General features: G+C 70.3%; 1 protein-coding gene across 6 annotated transcripts in view; it reads right to left on the bottom strand.

Annotated features, from left to right (window-relative positions):
• CHD6 (chromodomain helicase DNA binding protein 6) overlaps positions 1 to 20,283 on the bottom strand; it is a 170,489-nt gene that overhangs the window by 20,594 nt on the left and 129,612 nt on the right. For 5 of the 6 annotated variants that reach the window (XM_075900738.1, XM_075900736.1, XM_075900740.1 and 2 more), the window contains 4 exons: positions 6,869 to 6,998; positions 6,057 to 6,117; positions 4,900 to 4,954; positions 124 to 343 (listed from right to left, as the gene is read on the bottom strand). In XM_075900738.1, the coding sequence (XP_075756853.1) occupies positions 124 to 343; positions 4,900 to 4,954; positions 6,057 to 6,117; positions 6,869 to 6,998 (466 nt within the window). The remainder of the gene's footprint in view (positions 1 to 123; positions 344 to 4,899; positions 4,955 to 6,056; positions 6,118 to 6,868; positions 6,999 to 20,283) is intronic. The other variant, XM_075900739.1, reaches the window with a different exon arrangement.

The raw sequence follows: 20,283 nt of genomic DNA, 5'->3' as shown, positions 1-20,283 counted from the left end.
GCGGGAGGCTCCCCCAGTCCCCGCCGGCAGCGTCGCAGCCATACTGTGCCCCTGCGGCTGTGGCTCCCTGGGGGTCGCCGGCAGCGGGCAGTGACTCCAGGCAGGGGCCTGCCCAGCCGTTACCTTTTCTGCATTTCCTTGTTGGCCGGGTCCATCTCGGCAGCTCTCCTGAACATCTCCTCCTGCAGCCAGTAGCCATGGTTACTGGGCACCAGCACCTCGGCGCGGGGGGGCAGCTCCTTGCGGGTGCAGCGCTGGTAGATGGTGACCAGCCTCCGCAGCCTGGCTGTGAGGGCGGACGAGACAGGCCAGCAGGATCTCTCTGTGTCGGAGCCATCCTGGGCTTCAAGCAACAGCAAGGACATTTCCATTACCGCTCTCCCCCCACAGCCCCGAGGCTCAGAGCCAGCCCACGCACGCCCCACTGCCCCAGAGGGCACCGGGGGCTGGCTGAATGGCCGTGCGTGAGCCCTTCCTCCTGAGCCTGGCTCCGGGCTGAGCGTGGCTGAGCCTCGAGCGGAAGGGGCTGGAGAGTTAGCTGGCTCTGCGCCCCTGCAGCGGGCCGACTCTCAAGGGGAAGGGCGGCCAGGCCACGGGCTCAGTCAGCCCTTCGCTTCAAGGCAGCTGCTTGCCCGAGCCATGCCGGCTCCTGGACAGCTGGGCCCGCACCATGGTGCCACAGTGCCTGAGGCCTGCCCCCTGTGCACACCCCCACCTCCCCGCTGGGCCGGCCCCCCCTTGCAGGGGGAAGGGGAGGGCGAGGTTCTGCCAGGACAAACGGGCACGCTGCTGTTCTAGCCCTGTGGTCAGTGTGGCCCTCGGCTCCCTCTTGCCAGCTGCTCCGGCAGGCGGGAGGCACCCGGCACCCCAGTGGGGGCTGGTCCCTCCTCGCCGAGGGCTTGCTCATCTCAACTGCCGCCAGGTGGCGCAAGCCAGGAGGGGCGGAATGAAGGAGCTGCCGACGGGGGCCCCTGACACACGGAGGCCACCTGCCACGGGAAGGCCGAGTGGCTGCTCTGCACGTCTGGCGCGGGACAGGAGCCAGAAAGGCGGCCGAGGGGGCTGCGCGCCGGGAGAGCACGGCCTGCTCCAGGCCCGGTGCAGGACGCAGGCAGCCCTGTGCTGGCGGGGAGTGGGCGTGGTGCGGGGCTGTCGGAGGCGAGGGCCCTTCGCAGCCGTTCCCGGGAGCTAGACACTGGCAGGGAAACGTCCCGGCCGGATCCCGCCCTCGGGAGGAATGGGGAGGGCGGGCCGCTGGCCCCAGGCATGGAGTATGCGGACGAGCTCTGTGCACTAGGCAGTAGGCCCAGGCACGAGGGTCTCTTGGGTCACTTTGCCTGAGGGAGCCAATCATCCAGGTCCCGTGGGGGGGCAGCTACCACTGCCAGACATTTGGTGGGGACGCAGGGCGCTGGGGGCAGGGCTGTGAACGGGCAACGGGACAGGCACCCGGATCGAGGGGGCTCGCCAGCTCCAGAGAGGGGATGACGGAGCTCAGGGACACCACGTGGACCCTGTTGAGTTCTCTGGGGTCCAGAATGGGCCGGAGGCCTCCCTTTGCTTTGGGGTAAGGGAATAGCCTCTGCACTCCTGAGGAACCTGCAGGCGTGCCAAGGCCCAGCAGCGCTTGCGCCTCCGGAAGGGGAAGATGCTCGAGAGAAGAGGGACAGGCGGAGGAAGTAGGAACGGGGCAGGGCCAGGAACGACGGGAAGAGATCACAGCGGCTGGTGCTCCGTCCTCGGGTGCCCCTCCAGAGCCCTGCGCAGGGCCCTTGGGTACGGCCAGACCGCGCACGGGAGGCTTCCTCCGGGGATCTCGAGCGGTGCCAAGAGCGGCCAGCCTGGCGCGAGGCAGAAGCGGCTTGGCCCAGCTGCGGCTGAAGGTCCCGCCGAGCCTGCCTGCCCCGGGGCTTCGTAGTGCTCCCGGACTCCTCGAGCCTGCGCAGGCAGGCGCTCATCTGCCCGGGCCATTGAACCAGCGGTCCTGGACGGTCGACTGGGCCTCGGGCGGAGCCGGCGGCTGGGCCAAGCATTGGGAGCCCAGCGATTCCCAGAGAGGACGGGGCCGCGGAATCCGCCCCGTCCAAGGCCGTCGGGGGAGGTCCCAGCGAGCGCCGCATCCTCCTGGATGAGCTCCACAAACCATCCTGGGGGTCTTGGGGCAGGCGCTCTTGGTGTTCTGGGGATCAGCAGCCTGTGGCCTGGCACCCTGGGCCCGTCTTGCACCCGAACAGGCTGAGGCGCTTGCGTTCCTCAGCTTGGGCGCCAGGGCCTGGTGCCCGTCCCCTTCCATTGGCCACCTCACCCACGACTTACCCAACCCTTCGCGGCCACAAAGGGCGTGCGCCCGCGCCCTCTGGCTGGAGGGCGGCAGAGCCAGGGCACTACCCGGTGGCCTTGGCCGTGTGCTGCACGATGTTTGGCAGGGGAGCACGCCCCAGGAGGGACCCGCAGCTGGCAGAATGCCCCCCATTGGCTCCTCCTACTTGGCCACCTCCCCCGCCCTCCGGCTGAGACTCTGCACCGCCACGGAGCCGCCCCTGCAGTGCCTTAGAGTCCATAGGGGAGGTCTGGCTCATCCATCTACTGAGGGCCAGGGACCAGAGGAGCTTGTGAGGGGGTGGGCAGCTAACTGTGGGCTCTGGCCTCAGGACGGTGCCAAGGGGGTGGCCTCGGACAAGGCACCTTGGCCTGATGGTACGCCCCTGGGTGGTCACTGAGGGAGGAGAGCGTCTGTGAGGTCCGGGCGGCGCCAGCGGCTGCACGAGGGGGGAACCCAAGGCGGTGTCAGGAGGCAGAATGGAGCCACGTCGAGATCGTGGATGCTGCCGGGCCTTGGGAGTGGTGCCACGCTGGGCTGCGGTGCAGGATCGATGCCCAGCAGTGACGGGGGGACCAGCGTGTGACAGGCTGATCGGAGCTGGGAGGCCGAACGGTGCGGGACGGGTGGCTCGGCAGCTGAACGCAGTGCCGAGGGGCTGGCAGCTGCGACTGGGACCTGCAACGCGTCCAGGATCGACTGTCGGAAGGCGCTCTCAGGAGGGAACAGCTCCAAGGAGGCGGCCTGTCTACGGCACATGGGGACCTTTGGACCATCACCTCAACGAGGCCCCTCGTGGCTGTGAAGGTGTCGGGGAGGAGGGGGTGACGCCTCTTCTGCATGGAGCCTCGGGGAGCGCCGCACCCGAGGGCGCTGGTGCTGGGCTGGCTTTCCGGGGTGGTGCTGGAGGTAGCGAAGGAGCACCCGTCGTCGGCTTGCCAGCCCCCCGCAGAGAGGGAGCAGCGCCGGGTGGCTTAATGCTCTGGCGCCGGGAGCCGGAGGCAGGTCGCACTGACTCCATCAGGAGCTGTTTGAGACGCAAGACTCGCTCCTCTCCGGCCGCGGTCGGAATGACTTGCAGCCCCTGCACCTGTCTGCCTGGGCCCCCCAGACACCGAAGACAGGAGCCGTGGGGGCACTAGCGGGTACCGGCCTAGCGCAGGACCTGCCTGGCCTGCTCCGAGACTGGGCTGTGCTAACGTCCCCGAGGGAGCGCAGGCAGAACAGGGACGCACTACGGACCAGCAGGGATTTGCGACGCACTCGCCACGCCGGAGAACCGCCACTGCTGGGCAGCCGGGTGGGCAGGTCACAGCACAGAACCCAGGGCGGGCAGAGACCTCAGGAGTCATCACGTCCAGCCCCCTGCCCAAGGCAGGACCAACCCAACTCAATCAACCCAGCCAGGGCTTTGTCAAGCCGGGACTTAAACACCTCTAGGGATGGAGATTCCACCCTCTCCCTAGGGAACCCAGCCCAGAGCTTCCCCACCCGCCTAGGGAAAGAGTTTTTCCTAATATCCAACCTACACCTCCCCCACCAAAACTTGAGCCCATTGCTCCTTGTTCTGCCACCTGCCCCCACTGAGAACAGCCTCTCTCCATCCTCTTTGGAACCTCCCTTCAGGAAGTTGAAGGCTGCTCTCAAATCCCCCCTCACTCTTCGCTTCTGCAGACTAAACAGACCCAACTCCCTCAGTGTCTCCTCATAAGTCATATGCTCCAGCCCCCTAATCATTTTGGTTGCCCTTCGCTGGACCCTCTCCAATGTGTCCACATCCTTTTTGTAGTGGGGGGCCCAGAACTGGACACAACACTCCAGATGCGGCCTCACCAAAGCCGAATAAAGGGGAATGATGACATCTCTGGATCTGCTGGCTATGCTCCTCTTAATGCAACCTATTATGCCATTAGCCTTCTTGGCTACAAGGACACACTGTTGACTCATATCCAGCTTCTCATCCACTGTAACCCCCAGGTCCTTTTCTGCAGAACTACTACTTAACCGGTTGGTCCCCAGCCTGTACCAATACTTGGGATTCTTCCATCCCAAGTGCAGGACTCTACACTTGTCCTTGTTGAACCTCATCAGGTTTCTTGTGGCCCAATCCTCTAATCTGTCCAGGTCACTCTGGACCCTGTCCCTGCCCTCCAGCGTATCTACCTCTCCCCCCAGCTTAGTGTCATCCGCAAACTTGCTGAGGGTGCAATCCATCCCCTCATCCAGATCATTAATAAAGATATCGAACAAAACCGGTCCTAGAACCGATCCTCGGGGCACTCCGCTAGAAACCGACCGCCATCCTGACATGGAGCCGTAGATCGGGGTGCCACAGTCGAGAGCACACACTGGTCTGGCCTGGAGATGAGCAAGCCCTGGAGCAGGGCTGGGTGGACTTGGAACCGGGCGGAGGACGTCTGTCATTGTGCAGCGCCCGCAGCCGGGGCCCAGAGACAGCACAGGCCTGGCCTAGCGATGCCTTTCTACCACCCTGTCCCTGCTGCGCCTTGCCAGCCCAGCGATGGACCGGCCCCGCCAAGCGCCACACGGCAGAGCAAGCCCCAGAACCGCCGCCTCACCTGCCGCACTGTCGTCCTGCTTCTCAGCAGCTTCTCCGTACGAATTCCCAGAGTCCTGCAGAACAAGGCCTGGGCCATCAACCCCGCTGAGAGGAGCATCCGCCCACCAGCCCAGAGCCGGTGTCCGAGCAGCCGCTCCCGCTCCCCGCCCCCGCTGGCCAGCAGGCCTGCCAGCGTGCTGGGCCGGCTCCTCCTCCCAGTCTCAGCCTGGGCAGCGAGCTGCAGGGAGCAGCGGGAGCGCCACTCTCCCCACGCCGGCCCCAGCTCAGGCTCTCGTGTTGCTCGGGGGCGTTCCCGCTGCCTTGCCCGGAGAGCGCCCCCAACCTGCAGCGCTCGGCCACTGCAGAAGGACCCAGCACTCCAGGGGCCTGCCAGCACAGAGCAGAGCCAGGCCCGCTGCCCTGCCCTCCGGGGGTGCCACGGCCTCCAGAGAACTCTTGGCCCCAGCGGAGGGCATGGGTGGCCAGGGGAGAGCACAGAGCCCGGGTGAGTCCTGCAGACGGATGGGCTCAGGGAGCCCGCTGGGGTGGAGGCAGGCAGAAGGGACACAAGGGAGCATGGCCAGGCCCTGACGGCAGGGTGGCTCCAGCTCGGTCACACGGCCAGCCCTGGAGAAGGCGCAAGCACGGCTCCGTGGGTGGGGGAGAGGCTCCCTTCTGGGCACCCGGACGCCAGGCAGGAGGTGCAACCCGGAGGCTCAGCTGTGAGCCGGGTGCACGCTCGGGGGCAGCGAGCCGGCTCACTCCTGCCTGCCCCGCGATGGCGGCGGGAGCAGCGGCGAGGTCCCCGGGAAAGCGGTGCCCGGCAGGGGCAGTGGGAAGGGAGCTCTGGCACAAGGCCCCTTGCCCGGGGGCGGAGGTCCCTGGAGCAGGCAGTGAAGCTAGAGGGAGGGCCCAGCGGACCCTGCTGCCCCAGCGCCGCTCTCAATGTGCAGCCTCGGCGGAGCCAGGGACAACGGGCATGTGCGTTGCTGCGTGTCCACAGGGCTCCGGGGGCCCTTCCCTCGGCCAGGCGAGCCCTGGCCGGGGCCGAGGGGCCCTAGGAGCATGGCCCCAGGCTCAGAGCACCGGGCGGAGGGGCTGGGGCCTACTGCTTGGTCCCTCGCCAGGGCAGGACGCCACCAGGCAGGCCGGGCTAGGGCTGGGAGCCGCACTCACCTCCTGCTGGGGCAGCCCCTCCTCTCGCTCTCGGCTGGTCTCCTCTCTCTCCACCGCTCCCCTAGACAAAGCAACCCCACAGAGCATGAGCCCTGGCCGCCCGCTTCCCGGGACCCCAGCAGTGCCCTGGGGCCAGCTCCCACGGCCGCACGCCGCCTGGCCCTGCTCCCTGCACTGGGATCTCAGGGCTTCTCTCTGCTGGTACCCACTGTCCCTCCCACAGCCCACCCCCGGCCAGCCAGCCCGCCCACCCCCCGGCCAACCAGCCACCCCCCGGCCACCCCCCGGCCAGCCAGCCCGCCCACCCCCCGGCCAACCAGCCACCCCCCGGCCACCCCCCGGCCAGCCAGCCCACCCCCCAGCCAGCCAGCCAGCCATCCCCCGGCCCCCCCCGGCCAATCAGCCGGCCCCCCGGCCAGCCAGCCCACCCACCCCCCGGCCAACCAGCCACCCCCCGGCCACCCCCCGGCCAGCCAGCCCACCCCCCAGCCAGCCAGCCAGCCATCCCCCGGCCCCCCCCGGCCAATCAGCCGGCCCCCCGGCCAGCCAGCCACCCCCCGGCCAGCCAGCCCACCCCCCAGCCACCCCCCGGCCAGCCAGCCCACCCCCCGGCCAGCCCCTGGCCAGCCAGCCCACCCCCCAGCCACCCCCCGGCCAACAAGCCACCCCCCGGCCAGCCAGCCCACCCCCCAGCCAACCAGCCAGCCCCTCGGCCAGCCAGCCCACCCCCCCAGCCACCCTCGGCCAAGCCACTGGCCCTGCAACCCGGCCAGTGAGGGCAGGGACCAGCCCGGGTCTGCTCCCCTACCCACCTCTCTGCAGCCTCCTGCACCCCGTCGCCGGCCCCCTGCTCCGCAGACAGCAGCTTCTCGTCCGGCATGCCCACCTTCTCCAGGAAGCACAGCGCCGGGTCTGCTCGCATGGCGTTGTACCGCTCGTAGCCTGGCAACACCCACGCACGTTACGGCCAGTCCCTCGCCGGGCCCGGGCCCTCTGCTCCACAGCTAGCCTGGCCCCACACACCACGCACCCACGGCCCTTGGCAAAGCCGCGCCCCTGGGGCCCCCAGCACCCAGCCCTGAGGGACAGAAAGCAGCACCAGCGGGCCGGAAGGGACGAGCTGCAAGAGGAGTTTCGAGGCAGCAGGACTTGAGAGGAGAGAATTCGGCCCGGAGCGTGTCCCCGAGCCAGGCGCCTGACTGCCGGCTGCCCACTGCCCTCCCCAGAGTGGCACTGGCCAGCAGCGTCTCTCGGGCTGTCTGCCGACAGCTACCCCCACAGCCACCATCGCTCCCCCCGAGCCCAGGCCTGGCTAGAGCCAGTGCAACCAGTGCTGTGCGCGGGAGCCCCCGCCGGCAGTGCAGACCTCCCGGGGGTTAAACGGGGCTTGCGTGCCCGGGGGTGTGCAGGGCAGGGCAGGGCAGGGCAGACGCTCTGGGGGAGGGGGGGTTACACGGGGTTTGCGTGCCCGGGGGTGTGCAGGGCAGGGCAGACGCTCTGGGGGAGGGGGGTTACACGGGGTTTGCGTGCCCGGGGGTGTGCAGAGCAGGGCAGACGCTCTGGGGGAGGGGGGTTAAAAGGGGTTTGCGTGCCCGGGGGTGTGCAGGGTAGGGCAGACGCTCTGGGGGAGGGGGGGTTACACGGGGTTTGCGTGCCTGGGGGTGTGCAGGGCAGGGCAGACGCTCTGGGGGAGAGGGGGGGGGTTACACGGGGTTTGCGTGCCCGGGGGTGTGCAGGGCAGGGCAGACGCTCTGGGGGAGGGGGGTTACACGGGGTTTGCGTGCCCGGGGGTGTGCAGGGTAGGGCAGACGCTCTGGGGGAGGGGGGGTTACACGGGGTTTGCGTGCCCGGGGGTGTGCAGGGCAGGGCAGACGCTCTGGGGGAGAGGGGGGGGGTTACACGGGGTTTGCGTGCCCGGGGGTGTGCAGGGCAGGGCAGGGCAGACGCTCTGGGGGAGGGGGGTTACACGGGGTTTGTGTGCCCGGGGGTGTGCAGGGCAGGGCAGACGCTCTGGGGGAGGGGGGGTTACACGGGGTTTGCGTGCCCGGGGGTGTGCAGGGCAGGGCAGACGCTCTGGGGGAGGGGGGTTAAAAGGGGTTTGTGTGCCCGGGGGTGTGCAGGGCAGGGCAGGGCAGACGCTCTGGGGGAGAGGGGGGGGGTTACACGGGGTTTGCGTGCCCGGGGGTGTGCAGGGCAGGGCAGACGCTCTGGGGGAGGGGGGTTAAAAGGGGTTTGCGTGCCCGGGGGTGTGCAGGGCAGGGCAGACGCTCTGGGGGAGGGGGGTTAAAAGGGGTTTGCGTGCCCGGGGGTGTGCAGGGCAGGGCAGACGCTCTGGGGGAGAGGGGGGGGGTTACACGGGGTTTGCGTGCCCGGGGGTGTGCAGGGCAGGGCAGACGCTCTGGGGGAGGGGGGTTAAAAGGGGTTTGCGTGCCCGGGGGTGTGCAGGGCAGGGCAGACGCTCTGGGGGAGGGGGGGTTACACGGGGTTTGCGTGCCCGGGGGTGTGCAGGGCAGGGCAGACGCTCTGGGGGAGGGGGGTTACACGGGGTTTGCGTGCCCGGGGGTGTGCAGGGCAGGGCAGATGCTCTGGGGGAGGGGGGGTTACACGGGGTTTGCGTGCCCGGGGGTGTGCAGAGCAGGGCAGACGCTCTGGGGGAGGGGGGGTTACACGGGGTTTGCGTGCCCGGGGGTGTGCAGGGCAGGGCAGACGCTCTGGGGGAGAGGGGGGGGGTTACACGGGGTTTGCGTGCCCGGGGGTGTGCAGGGCAGGGCAGACGCTCTGGGGGAGGGGGGTTAAACGGGGCTTGTGTGCCCGGGGGTGTGCAGGGCAGGGCAGACGCTCTGGGGGAGGGGGGTTACACGGGGTTTGCGTGCCCGGGGGTGTGCAGGGCAGGGCAGACGCTCTGGGGGAGGGGGGGTTACACGGGGTTTGCGTGCCCGGGGGTGTGCAGGGCAGGGCAGACGCTCTGGGGGAGGGGGGTTAAAAGGGGTTTGCGTGCCCGGGGGTGTGCAGGGCAGGGGAGACGCTCTGGGGGAGGGGGGTTAAAAGGGGTTTGCGTGCCCGGGGGTGTGCAGGCCAGGGCAGACGCTCTGGGGGAGGGGGGGTTACACGGGGTTTGCGTGCCCGGGGGTGTGCAGGGCAGGGCAGACGCTCTGGGGGAGGGGGGTTAAACGGGGCTTGTGTGCCCGGGGGTGTGCAGGGCAGGGCAGACGCTCTGGGGGAGAGGGGGGGGGTTACACGGGGTTTGCGTGCCTGGGGGTGTGCAGGGCAGGGCAGACGCTCTGGGGGAGGGGGGTTACACGGGGTTTGCGTGCCCGGGGGTGTGCAGGGCAGGGCAGGGCAGGGCAGACGCTCTGGGGGAGAGGGGGGGGGTTACACGGGGTTTGCGTGCCTGGGGGTGTGCAGGGCAGGGCAGACGCTCTGGGGGAGGGGGGTTAAAAGGGGTTTGCGTGCCCGGGGGTGTGCAGGGCAGACGCTCTGGGGGAGGGGGGTTGAACGGGGTTTGCGTGCCCGGGGGTGTGCAGGGCAGGGCAGACGCTCTGGGGGAGGGGGGTTAAAAGGGGTTTGTGTGCCCGGGGGTGTGCAGGGCAGGGCAGACGCTCTGGGGGAGGGGGGTTAAAAGGGGTTTGCGTGCCCGGGGGTGTGCAGGGCAGGGCAGACGCTCTGGGGGAGGGGGGGTTACACGGGGTTTGCGTGCCCGGGGGTGTGCAGGGCAGGGCAGACGCTCTGGGGGAGGGGGGTTAAAAGGGGTTTGCGTGCCCGGGGGTGTGCAGGGCAGGGCAGGGCAGGGCAGACGCTCTGGGGGAGAGGGGGGGGTTACACGGGGTTTGCGTGCCTGGGGGTGTGCAGGGCAGGGCAGACGCTCTGGGGGAGGGGGGTTAAAAGGGGTTTGCGTGCCCGGGGGTGTGCAGGGTAGGGCAGACGCTCTGGGGGAGGGGGGGTTACACGGGGTTTGCGTGCCTGGGGGTGTGCAGGGCAGGGCAGACGCTCTGGGGGAGAGGGGGGGGGTTACACGGGGTTTGCGTGCCCGGGGGTGTGCAGGGCAGGGCAGACGCTCTGGGGGAGGGGGGTTACACGGGGTTTGCGTGCCCGGGGGTGTGCAGGGTAGGGCAGACGCTCTGGGGGAGGGGGGGTTACACGGGGTTTGCGTGCCCGGGGGTGTGCAGGGCAGGGCAGACGCTCTGGGGGAGAGGGGGGGGGTTACACGGGGTTTGCGTGCCCGGGGGTGTGCAGGGCAGGGCAGGGCAGACGCTCTGGGGGAGGGGGGTTACACGGGGTTTGTGTGCCCGGGGGTGTGCAGGGCAGGGCAGACGCTCTGGGGGAGGGGGGGTTACACGGGGTTTGCGTGCCCGGGGGTGTGCAGGGCAGGGCAGACGCTCTGGGGGAGGGGGGTTAAAAGGGGTTTGTGTGCCCGGGGGTGTGCAGGGCAGGGCAGGGCAGACGCTCTGGGGGAGAGGGGGGGGGTTACACGGGGTTTGCGTGCCCGGGGGTGTGCAGGGCAGGGCAGACGCTCTGGGGGAGGGGGGTTAAAAGGGGTTTGCGTGCCCGGGGGTGTGCAGGGCAGGGCAGACGCTCTGGGGGAGGGGGGTTAAAAGGGGTTTGCGTGCCCGGGGGTGTGCAGGGCAGGGCAGACGCTCTGGGGGAGAGGGGGGGGGTTACACGGGGTTTGCGTGCCCGGGGGTGTGCAGGGCAGGGCAGACGCTCTGGGGGAGGGGGGTTAAAAGGGGTTTGCGTGCCCGGGGGTGTGCAGGGCAGGGCAGACGCTCTGGGGGAGGGGGGGTTACACGGGGTTTGCGTGCCCGGGGGTGTGCAGGGCAGGGCAGACGCTCTGGGGGAGGGGGGTTACACGGGGTTTGCGTGCCCGGGGGTGTGCAGGGCAGGGCAGATGCTCTGGGGGAGGGGGGGTTACACGGGGTTTGCGTGCCCGGGGGTGTGCAGGGCAGGGCAGACGCTCTGGGGGAGGGGGGGTTACACGGGGTTTGCGTGCCCGGGGGTGTGCAGGGCAGGGCAGACGCTCTGGGGGAGAGGGGGGGGGTTACACGGGGTTTGCGTGCCCGGGGGTGTGCAGGGCAGGGCAGACGCTCTGGGGGAGGGGGGTTAAACGGGGCTTGTGTGCCCGGGGGTGTGCAGGGCAGGGCAGACGCTCTGGGGGAGGGGGGTTACACGGGGTTTGCGTGCCCGGGGGTGTGCAGGGCAGGGCAGACGCTCTGGGGGAGGGGGGGTTACACGGGGTTTGCGTGCCCGGGGGTGTGCAGGGCAGGGCAGACGCTCTGGGGGAGGGGGGTTAAAAGGGGTTTGCGTGCCCGGGGGTGTGCAGGGCAGGGGAGACGCTCTGGGGGAGGGGGGTTAAAAGGGGTTTGCGTGCCCGGGGGTGTGCAGGCCAGGGCAGACGCTCTGGGGGAGGGGGGGTTACACGGGGTTTGCGTGCCCGGGGGTGTGCAGGGCAGGGCAGACGCTCTGGGGGAGGGGGGTTAAACGGGGCTTGTGTGCCCGGGGGTGTGCAGGGCAGGGCAGACGCTCTGGGGGAGAGGGGGGGGGTTACACGGGGTTTGCGTGCCTGGGGGTGTGCAGGGCAGGGCAGACGCTCTGGGGGAGGGGGGTTACACGGGGTTTGCGTGCCCGGGGGTGTGCAGGGCAGGGCAGGGCAGGGCAGACGCTCTGGGGGAGAGGGGGGGGGTTACACGGGGTTTGCGTGCCTGGGGGTGTGCAGGGCAGGGCAGACGCTCTGGGGGAGGGGGGTTAAAAGGGGTTTGCGTGCCCGGGGGTGTGCAGGGCAGACGCTCTGGGGGAGGGGGGTTGAACGGGGTTTGCGTGCCCGGGGGTGTGCAGGGCAGGGCAGACGCTCTGGGGGAGGGGGGTTAAAAGGGGTTTGTGTGCCCGGGGGTGTGCAGGGCAGGGCAGACGCTCTGGGGGAGGGGGGTTAAAAGGGGTTTGCGTGCCCGGGGGTGTGCAGGGCAGGGCAGACGCTCTGGGGGAGGGGGGGTTACACGGGGTTTGCGTGCCCGGGGGTGTGCAGGGCAGGGCAGACGCTCTGGGGGAGGGGGGTTAAAAGGGGTTTGCGTGCCCGGGGGTGTGCAGGGCAGGGCAGGGCAGGGCAGACGCTCTGGGGGAGAGGGGGGGGTTACACGGGGTTTGCGTGCCTGGGGGTGTGCAGGGCAGGGCAGACGCTCTGGGGGAGGGGGGGTTACACGGGGTTTGCGTGCCCGGGGGTGTGCAGGGCAGGGCAGACGCTCTGGGGGAGGGGGGGTTACACGGGGTTTGCGTGCCCGGGGGTGTGCAGGGCAGGGCAGACGCTCTGGGGGAGGGGGGGTTACACGGGGTTTGCGTGCCCGGGGGTGTGCAGGGCAGGGCAGACGCTCTGGGGGAGGGGGGTTAAAAGGGGTTTGCGTGCCCGGGGGTATGCAGGGCAGGGCAGGGCAGGGCAGACGCTCTGGGGGAGGGGGGTTAAACGGGGTTTGTGTGCCCGGGGGTGTGCAGGGCAGGGCAGACGCTCTGGGGGAGGGGGGTTAAACGGGGTTTGTGTGCCCGGGGGTGTGCAGGGCAGGGCAGACGCTCTGGGGGAGAGGGGGGGGGTTACACGGGGTTTGCGTGCCCGGGGGTGTGCAGGGCAGGGCAGACGCTCTGGGGGAGAGGGGGGGGGTTACACGGGGTTTGCGTGCCTGGGGGTGTGCAGGGCAGGGCAGACGCTCTGGGGGAGAGGGGGGGGGTTACACGGGGTTTGCGTGCCCGGGGGTGTGCAGGGCAGGGCAGACGCTCTGGGGGAGGGGGGTTACACGGGGTTTGCGTGCCCGGGGGTGTGCAGGGCAGGGCAGACGCTCTGGGGGAGAGGGGGGGGGTTACACGGGGTTTGCGTGCCCGGGGGTGTGCAGGGCAGGGCAGACGCTCTGGGGGAGGGGGGTTACACGGGGTTTGCGTGCCCGGGGGTGTGCAGGGCAGGGCAGACGCTCTGGGGGAGGGGGGTTAAAAGGGGTTTGCGTGCCCGGGGGTGTGCAGGGCAGGGCAGACGCTCTGGGGGAGGGGGGTTAAAAGGGGTTTGCGTGCCCGGGGGTGTGCAGGGCAGGGCAGACGCTCTGGGGGAGGGGGGTTACACGGGGTTTGCGTGCCCGGGGGTGTGCAGGGCAGGGCAGACGCTCTGGGGGAGAGGGGTTAAACGGGGTTTGCGTGCCCGGGGGTGTGCAGGGCAGGGCAGACGCTCTGGGGGAGGGGGGTTACACGGGGTTTGCGTGCCCGGGGGTGTGCAGGGCAGGGCAGACGCTCTGGGGGAGGGGGGTTAAAAGGGGTTTGTGTGCCCGGGGGTGTGCAGGGCAGGGCAGACGCTCTGGGGGAGGGGGGGTTACACGGGGTTTGCGTGCCCGGGGGTGTGCAGGGCAGGGCAGACGCTCTGGGGGAGGGGGGGTTACACGGGGTTTGCGTGCCCGGGGGTGTGCAGGGCAGGGCAGGGCAGACGCTCTGGGGGAGAGGGGGGGGGTTACATGGGGTTTGCGTGCCCGGGGGTGTGCAGGGCAGGGCAGGGCAGACGCTCTGGGGGAGGGGGGTTAAAAGGGGTTTGCGTGCCCGGGGGTGTGCAGGGCAGGGCAGACGCTCTGGGGGAGGGGGGGTTACACGGGGTTTGCGTGCCCGGGGGTGTGCAGGGCAGACGCTCTGGGGGAGGGGGGTTGAACGGGGTTTGCGTGCCCGGGGGTGTGCAGGGCAGGGCAGACGCTCTGGGGGAGGGGGGTTAAAAGGGGTTTGCGTGCCCGGGGGTGTGCAGGGCAGGGCAGACGCTCTGGGGGAGGGGGGGTTACACGGGGTTTGCGTGCCCGGGGGTGTGCAGGGCAGGGCAGACGCTCTGGGGGAGGGGGGGTTACACGGGGTTTGCGTGCCCGGGGGTGTGCAGGGCAGGGCAGACGCTCTGGGGGAGGGGGGTTACACGGGGTTTGCGTGCCCGGGGGTGTGCAGGGCAGGGCAGACGCTCTGGGGGAGGGGGGTTAAAAGGGGTTTGCGTGCCCGGGGGTGTGCAGGGCAGGGCAGACGCTCTGGGGGAGGGGGGTTAAAAGGGGTTTGCGTGCCCGGGGGTGTGCAGGGCAGGGCAGACGCTCTGGGGGAGAGGGGGGGGGTTACACGGGGTTTGCGTGCCTGGGGGTGTGCAGGGCAGGGCAGACGCTCTGGGGGAGGGGGGTTAAACGGGGTTTGTGTGCCCGGGGGTGTGCAGGGCAGGGCAGACGCTCTGGGGGAGGGGGGTTAAACGGGGTTTGTGTGCCCGGGGGTGTGCAGGGCAGGGCAGACGCTCTGGGGGAGAGGGGGGGGGTTACACGGGGTTTGCGTGCCCGGGGGTGTGCAGGGCAGGGCAGGGCAGACGCTCTGGGGGAGGGGGGTTACACGGGGTTTGCGTGCCCGGGGGTGTGCAGGGCAGGGCAGACGCTCTGGGGGAGGGGGGTTACACGGGGTTTGCGTGCCCGGGGGTGTGCAGGGCAGGGCAGACGCTCTGGGGGAGAGGGGGGGGGTTACACGGGGTTTGCGTGCCCGGGGGTGTGCAGGGCAGGGCAGACGCTCTGGGGGAGGGGGGTTACACGGGGTTTGCGTGCCCGGGGGTGTGCAGGGCAGGGCAGACGCTCTGGGGGAGGGGGGTTAAAAGGGGTTTGCGTGCCCGGGGGTGTGCAGGGCAGGGCAGACGCTCTGGGGGAGGGGGGTTAAAAGGGGTTTGCGTGCCCGGGGGTGTGCAGGGCAGGGCAGACGCTCTGGGGGAGGGGGGTTAAACGGGGTTTGCGTGCCCGGGGGTGTGCAGGGCAGGGCAGACGCTCTGGGGGAGGGGGGTTACACGGGGTTTGCGTGCCCGGGGGTGTGCAGGGCAGGGCAGACGCTCTGGGGGAGGGGGGTTAAAAGGGGTTTGTGTGCCCGGGGGTGTGCAGGGCAGGGCAGACGCTCTGGGGGAGGGGGGGTTACACGGGGTTTGCGTGCCCGGGGGTGTGCAGGGCAGGGCAGACGCTCTGGGGGAGGGGGGTTACATGGGGTTTGCGTGCCCGGGGGTGTGCAGGGCAGGGCAGGGCAGACGCTCTGGGGGAGGGGGGTTAAAAGGGGTTTGCGTGCCCGGGGGTGTGCAGGGCAGGGCAGACGCTCTGGGGGAGGGGGGGTTACACGGGGTTTGCGTGCCCGGGGGTGTGCAGGGCAGGGCAGACGCTCTGGGGGAGGGGGGGTTACACGGGGTTTGCGTGCCCGGGGGTGTGCAGGGCAGGGCAGACGCTCTGGGGGAGGGGGGTTAAACGGGGCTTGTGTGCCCGGGGGTGTGCAGGGCAGGGCAGACGCTCTGGGGGAGAGGGGGGGGGTTACACGGGGTTTGCGTGCCTGGGGGTGTGCAGGGCAGGGCAGACGCTCTGGGGGAGGGGGGTTACACGGGGTTTGCGTGCCCGGGGGTGTGCAGGGCAGGGCAGGGCAGGGCAGACGCTCTGGGGGAGAGGGGGGGGGTTACACGGGGTTTGCGTGCCTGGGGGTGTGCAGGGCAGGGCAGACGCTCTGGGGGAGGGGGGTTAAAAGGGGTTTGTGTGCCCGGGGGTGTGCAGGGCAGGGCAGACGCTCTGGGGGAGGGGGGTTAAAAGGGGTTTGCGTGCCCGGGGGTGTGCAGGGCAGGGCAGACGCTCTGGGGGAGGGGGGGTTACACGGGGTTTGCGTGCCCGGGGGTGTGCAGGGCAGGGCAGACGCTCTGGGGGAGGGGGGTTAAAAGGGGTTTGCGTGCCCGGGGGTGTGCAGGGCAGGGCAGGGCAGGGCAGACGCTCTGGGGGAGAGGGGGGGGGTTACACGGGGTTTGCGTGCCTGGGGGTGTGCAGGGCAGGGCAGACGCTCTGGGGGAGGGGGGTTAAAAGGGGTTTGTGTGCCCGGGGGTGTGCAGGGCAGGGCAGACGCTCTGGGGGAGGGGGGTTAAAAGGGGTTTGCGTGCCCGGGGGTGTGCAGGGCAGGGCAGACGCTCTGGGGGAGGGGGGGTTACACGGGGTTTGCGTGCCCGGGGGTGTGCAGGGCAGGGCAGACGCTCTGGGGGAGGGGGGTTAAAAGGGGTTTGCGTGCCCGGGGGTGTGCAGGGCAGGGCAGGGCAGGGCAGACGCTCTGGGGGAGAGGGGGGGGGTTACACGGGGTTTGCGTGCCTGGGGGTGTGCAGGGCAGGGCAGACGCTCTGGGGGAGAGGGGGGGGGTTACACGGGGTTTGCGTGCCCGGGGGTGTGCAGGGCAGGGCAGACGCTCTGGGGGAGAGGGGGGGGGTTACACGGGGTTTGCGTGCCTGGGGGTGTGCAGGGCAGGGCAGACGCTCTGGGGGAGGGGGGTTAAAAGGGGTTTGCGTGCCCGGGGGTGTGCAGGGCAGGGCAGACGCTCTGGGGGAGGGGGGTTAAAAGGGGTTTGCGTGCCCGGGGGTGTGCAGGGCAGGGCAGACGCTCTGGGGGAGAGGGGGGGGGTTACACGGGGTTTGCGTGCCCGGGGGTGTGCAGGGCAGGGCAGACGCTCTGGGGGAGGGGGGTTACACGGGGTTTGCGTGCCCGGGGGTGTGCAGGGCAGGGCAGACGCTCTGGCGGAGGGGGGTTACACGGGGTTTGCGTGCCCGGGGGTGTGCAGGGCAGGGCAGACGCTCTGGGGGAGAGGGGGGGGGTTACACGGGGTTTGCGTGCCCGGGGGTGTGCAGGGCAGGGCAGACGCTCTGGCGGAGGGGGGTTACACGGGGTTTGCGTGCCCGGGGGTGTGCAGGGCAGGGCAGACGCTCTGGGGGAGAGGGGGGGGGTTACACGGGGTTTGCGTGCCCGGGGGTGTGCAGGGCAGGGCAGACGCTCTGGGGGAGGGGGGTTACACGGGGTTTGCGTGCCCGGGGGTGTGCAGGGCAGGGCAGACGCTCTGGGGGAGAGGGGGGGGGTTACACGGGGTTTGCGTGCCCGGGGGTGTGCAGGGCAGGGCAGGGCAGGGCAGACGCTCTGGGGGAGGGGGGTTACACGGGGTTTGCGTGCCCGGGGGTGTGCAGGGCAGGGCAGACGCTCTGGGGGAGGGGGGTTACACGGGGTTTGCGTGCCCGGGGGTGTGCAGGGCAGGGCAGATGCTCTGGGGGAGGGGGGGTTACACGGGGTTTGCGTGCCCGGGGGTGTGCAGGGCAGGGCAGACGCTCTGGGGGAGGGGGGGTTACACGGGGTTTGCGTGCCCGGGGGTGTGCAGGGCAGGGCAGACGCTCTGGGGGAGGGGGGTTAAAAGGGGTTTGCGTGCCCGGGGGTGTGCAGGGCAGGGCAGGGCAGGGCAGGGCAGACGCTCTGGGGGAGAGGGGGGGGGTTACACGGGGTTTGTGTCCCCGGGGGTGTGCAGGGCAGGGCAGACGCTCTGGGGGAGGGGGGTTAAAAGGGGTTTGTGTGCCCGGGGGTGTGCAGGGCAGAGCAGACGCTCTGGGGGAGGGGGGTTAAAAGGGGTTTGCGTGCCCGGGGGTGTGCAGGGCAGGGCAGACGCTCTGGGGGAGGGGGGGTTACACGGGGTTTGCGTGCCCGGGGGTGTGCAGGGCAGAGCAGACGCTCTGGGGGAGGGGGGTTAAAAGGGGTTTGTGTGCCCGGGGGTGTGCAGGGCAGGGCAGACGCTCTGGGGGAGGGGGGTTACACGGGGTTTGTGTGCTCGGGGGTGTGCAGGGCAGGGCAGACGCTCTGGGGGAGGGGGGTTAAAAGGGGTTTGCGTGCCCGGGGGTGTGCAGGGCAGGGCAGACGCTCTGGGGGAGGGGGGTTAAACGGGGCTTGTGTGCCCGGGGGTGTGCAGGGCAGGGCAGACGCTCTGGGGGAGGGGGGGTTACACGGGGTTTGCGTGCCCGGGGGTGTGCAGGGCAGGGGAGACGCTCTGGGGGAGGGGGGTTAAAAGGGGTTTGCGTGCCCGGGGGTGTGCAGGCCAGGGCAGACGCTCTGGGGGAGGGGGGGTTACACGGGGTTTGCGTGCCCGGGGGTGTGCAGGGCAGGGCAGACGCTCTGGGGGAGGGGGGTTAAACGGGGCTTGTGTGCCCGGGGGTGTGCAGGGCAGGGCAGACGCTCTGGGGGAGAGGGGGGGGGTTACACGGGGTTTGCGTGCCTGGGGGTGTGCAGGGCAGGGCAGACGCTCTGGGGGAGGGGGGTTACACGGGGTTTGCGTGCCCGGGGGTGTGCAGGGCAGGGCAGGGCAGGGCAGACGCTCTGGGGGAGAGGGGGGGGGTTACACGGGGTTTGCGTGCCTGGGGGTGTGCAGGGCAGGGCAGACGCTCTGGGGGAGGGGGGTTAAAAGGGGTTTGCGTGCCCGGGGGTGTGCAGGGCAGGGCAGACGCTCTGGGGGAGGGGGGTTAAAAGGGGTTTGCGTGCCCGGGGGTGTGCAGGGCAGGGCAGACGCTCTGGGGGAGGGGGGGTTACACGGGGTTTGCGTGCCCGGGGGTGTGCAGGGCAGGGCAGACGCTCTGGGGGAGGGGGGTTAAAAGGGGTTTGCGTGCCCGGGGGTGTGCAGGGCAGGGCAGACGCTCTGGGGGAGGGGGGTTAAAAGGGGTTTGCGTGCCTGGGGGTGTGCAGGGCAGGGCAGACGCTCTGGGGGAGAGGGGGGGGGTTACACGGGGTTTGCGTGCCTGGGGGTGTGCAGGGCAGGGCAGACGCTCTGGGGGAGGGGGGTTAAACGGGGTTTGTGTGCCCGGGGGTGTGCAGGGCAGGGCAGACGCTCTGGGGGAGGGGGGGTTACACGGGGTTTGCGTGCCCGGGGGTGTGCAGGGCAGGGCAGACGCTCTGGGGGAGGGGGGTTAAAAGGGGTTTGCGTGCCCGGGGGTATGCAGGGCAGGGCAGGGCAGGGCAGACGCTCTGGGGGAGGGGGGTTAAACGGGGTTTGTGTGCCCGGGGGTGTGCAGGGCAGGGCAGACGCTCTGGGGGAGGGGGGTTAAACGGGGTTTGTGTGCCCGGGGGTGTGCAGGGCAGGGCAGACGCTCTGGGGGAGAGGGGGGGGGTTACACGGGGTTTGCGTGCCCGGGGGTGTGCAGGGCAGGGCAGACGCTCTGGGGGAGAGGGGGGGGGTTACACGGGGTTTGCGTGCCTGGGGGTGTGCAGGGCAGGGCAGACGCTCTGGGGGAGAGGGGGGGGGTTACACGGGGTTTGCGTGCCCGGGGGTGTGCAGGGCAGGGCAGACGCTCTGGGGGAGGGGGGTTACACGGGGTTTGCGTGCCCGGGGGTGTGCAGGGCAGGGCAGACGCTCTGGGGGAGAGGGGGGGGGTTACACGGGGTTTGCGTGCCCGGGGGTGTGCAGGGCAGGGCAGACGCTCTGGGGGAGGGGGGTTACACGGGGTTTGCGTGCCCGGGGGTGTGCAGGGCAGGGCAGACGCTCTGGGGGAGGGGGGTTAAAAGGGGTTTGCGTGCCCGGGGGTGTGCAGGGCAGGGCAGACGCTCTGGGGGAGGGGGGTTAAAAGGGGTTTGCGTGCCCGGGGGTGTGCAGGGCAGGGCAGACGCTCTGGGGGAGGGGGGTTACACGGGGTTTGCGTGCCCGGGGGTGTGCAGGGCAGGGCAGACGCTCTGGGGGAGAGGGGTTAAACGGGGTTTGCGTGCCCGGGGGTGTGCAGGGCAGGGCAGACGCTCTGGGGGAGGGGGGTTACACGGGGTTTGCGTGCCCGGGGGTGTGCAGGGCAGGGCAGACGCTCTGGGGGAGGGGGGTTAAAAGGGGTTTGTGTGCCCGGGGGTGTGCAGGGCAGGGCAGACGCTCTGGGGGAGGGGGGGTTACACGGGGTTTGCGTGCCCGGGGGTGTGCAGGGCAGGGCAGACGCTCTGGGGGAGGGGGGGTTACACGGGGTTTGCGTGCCCGGGGGTGTGCAGGGCAGGGCAGGGCAGACGCTCTGGGGGAGAGGGGGGGGGTTACATGGGGTTTGCGTGCCCGGGGGTGTGCAGGGCAGGGCAGGGCAGACGCTCTGGGGGAGGGGGGTTAAAAGGGGTTTGCGTGCCCGGGGGTGTGCAGGGCAGGGCAGACGCTCTGGGGGAGGGGGGGTTACACGGGGTTTGCGTGCCCGGGGGTGTGCAGGGCAGACGCTCTGGGGGAGGGGGGTTGAACGGGGTTTGCGTGCCCGGGGGTGTGCAGGGCAGGGCAGACGCTCTGGGGGAGGGGGGTTAAAAGGGGTTTGCGTGCCCGGGGGTGTGCAGGGCAGGGCAGACGCTCTGGGGGAGGGGGGGTTACACGGGGTTTGCGTGCCCGGGGGTGTGCAGGGCAGGGCAGACGCTCTGGGGGAGGGGGGGTTACACGGGGTTTGCGTGCCCGGGGGTGT

This window comes from Pelodiscus sinensis, chromosome 18 (genome assembly GCF_049634645.1).
Source record: "Pelodiscus sinensis isolate JC-2024 chromosome 18, ASM4963464v1, whole genome shotgun sequence".
In the NCBI taxonomy this organism is placed as follows: Eukaryota; Metazoa; Chordata; order Testudines; family Trionychidae; genus Pelodiscus; species Pelodiscus sinensis.
Note: the sequence above shows the minus strand (reverse complement) of the source record. Positions and strands in the feature narration are given on the sequence as shown.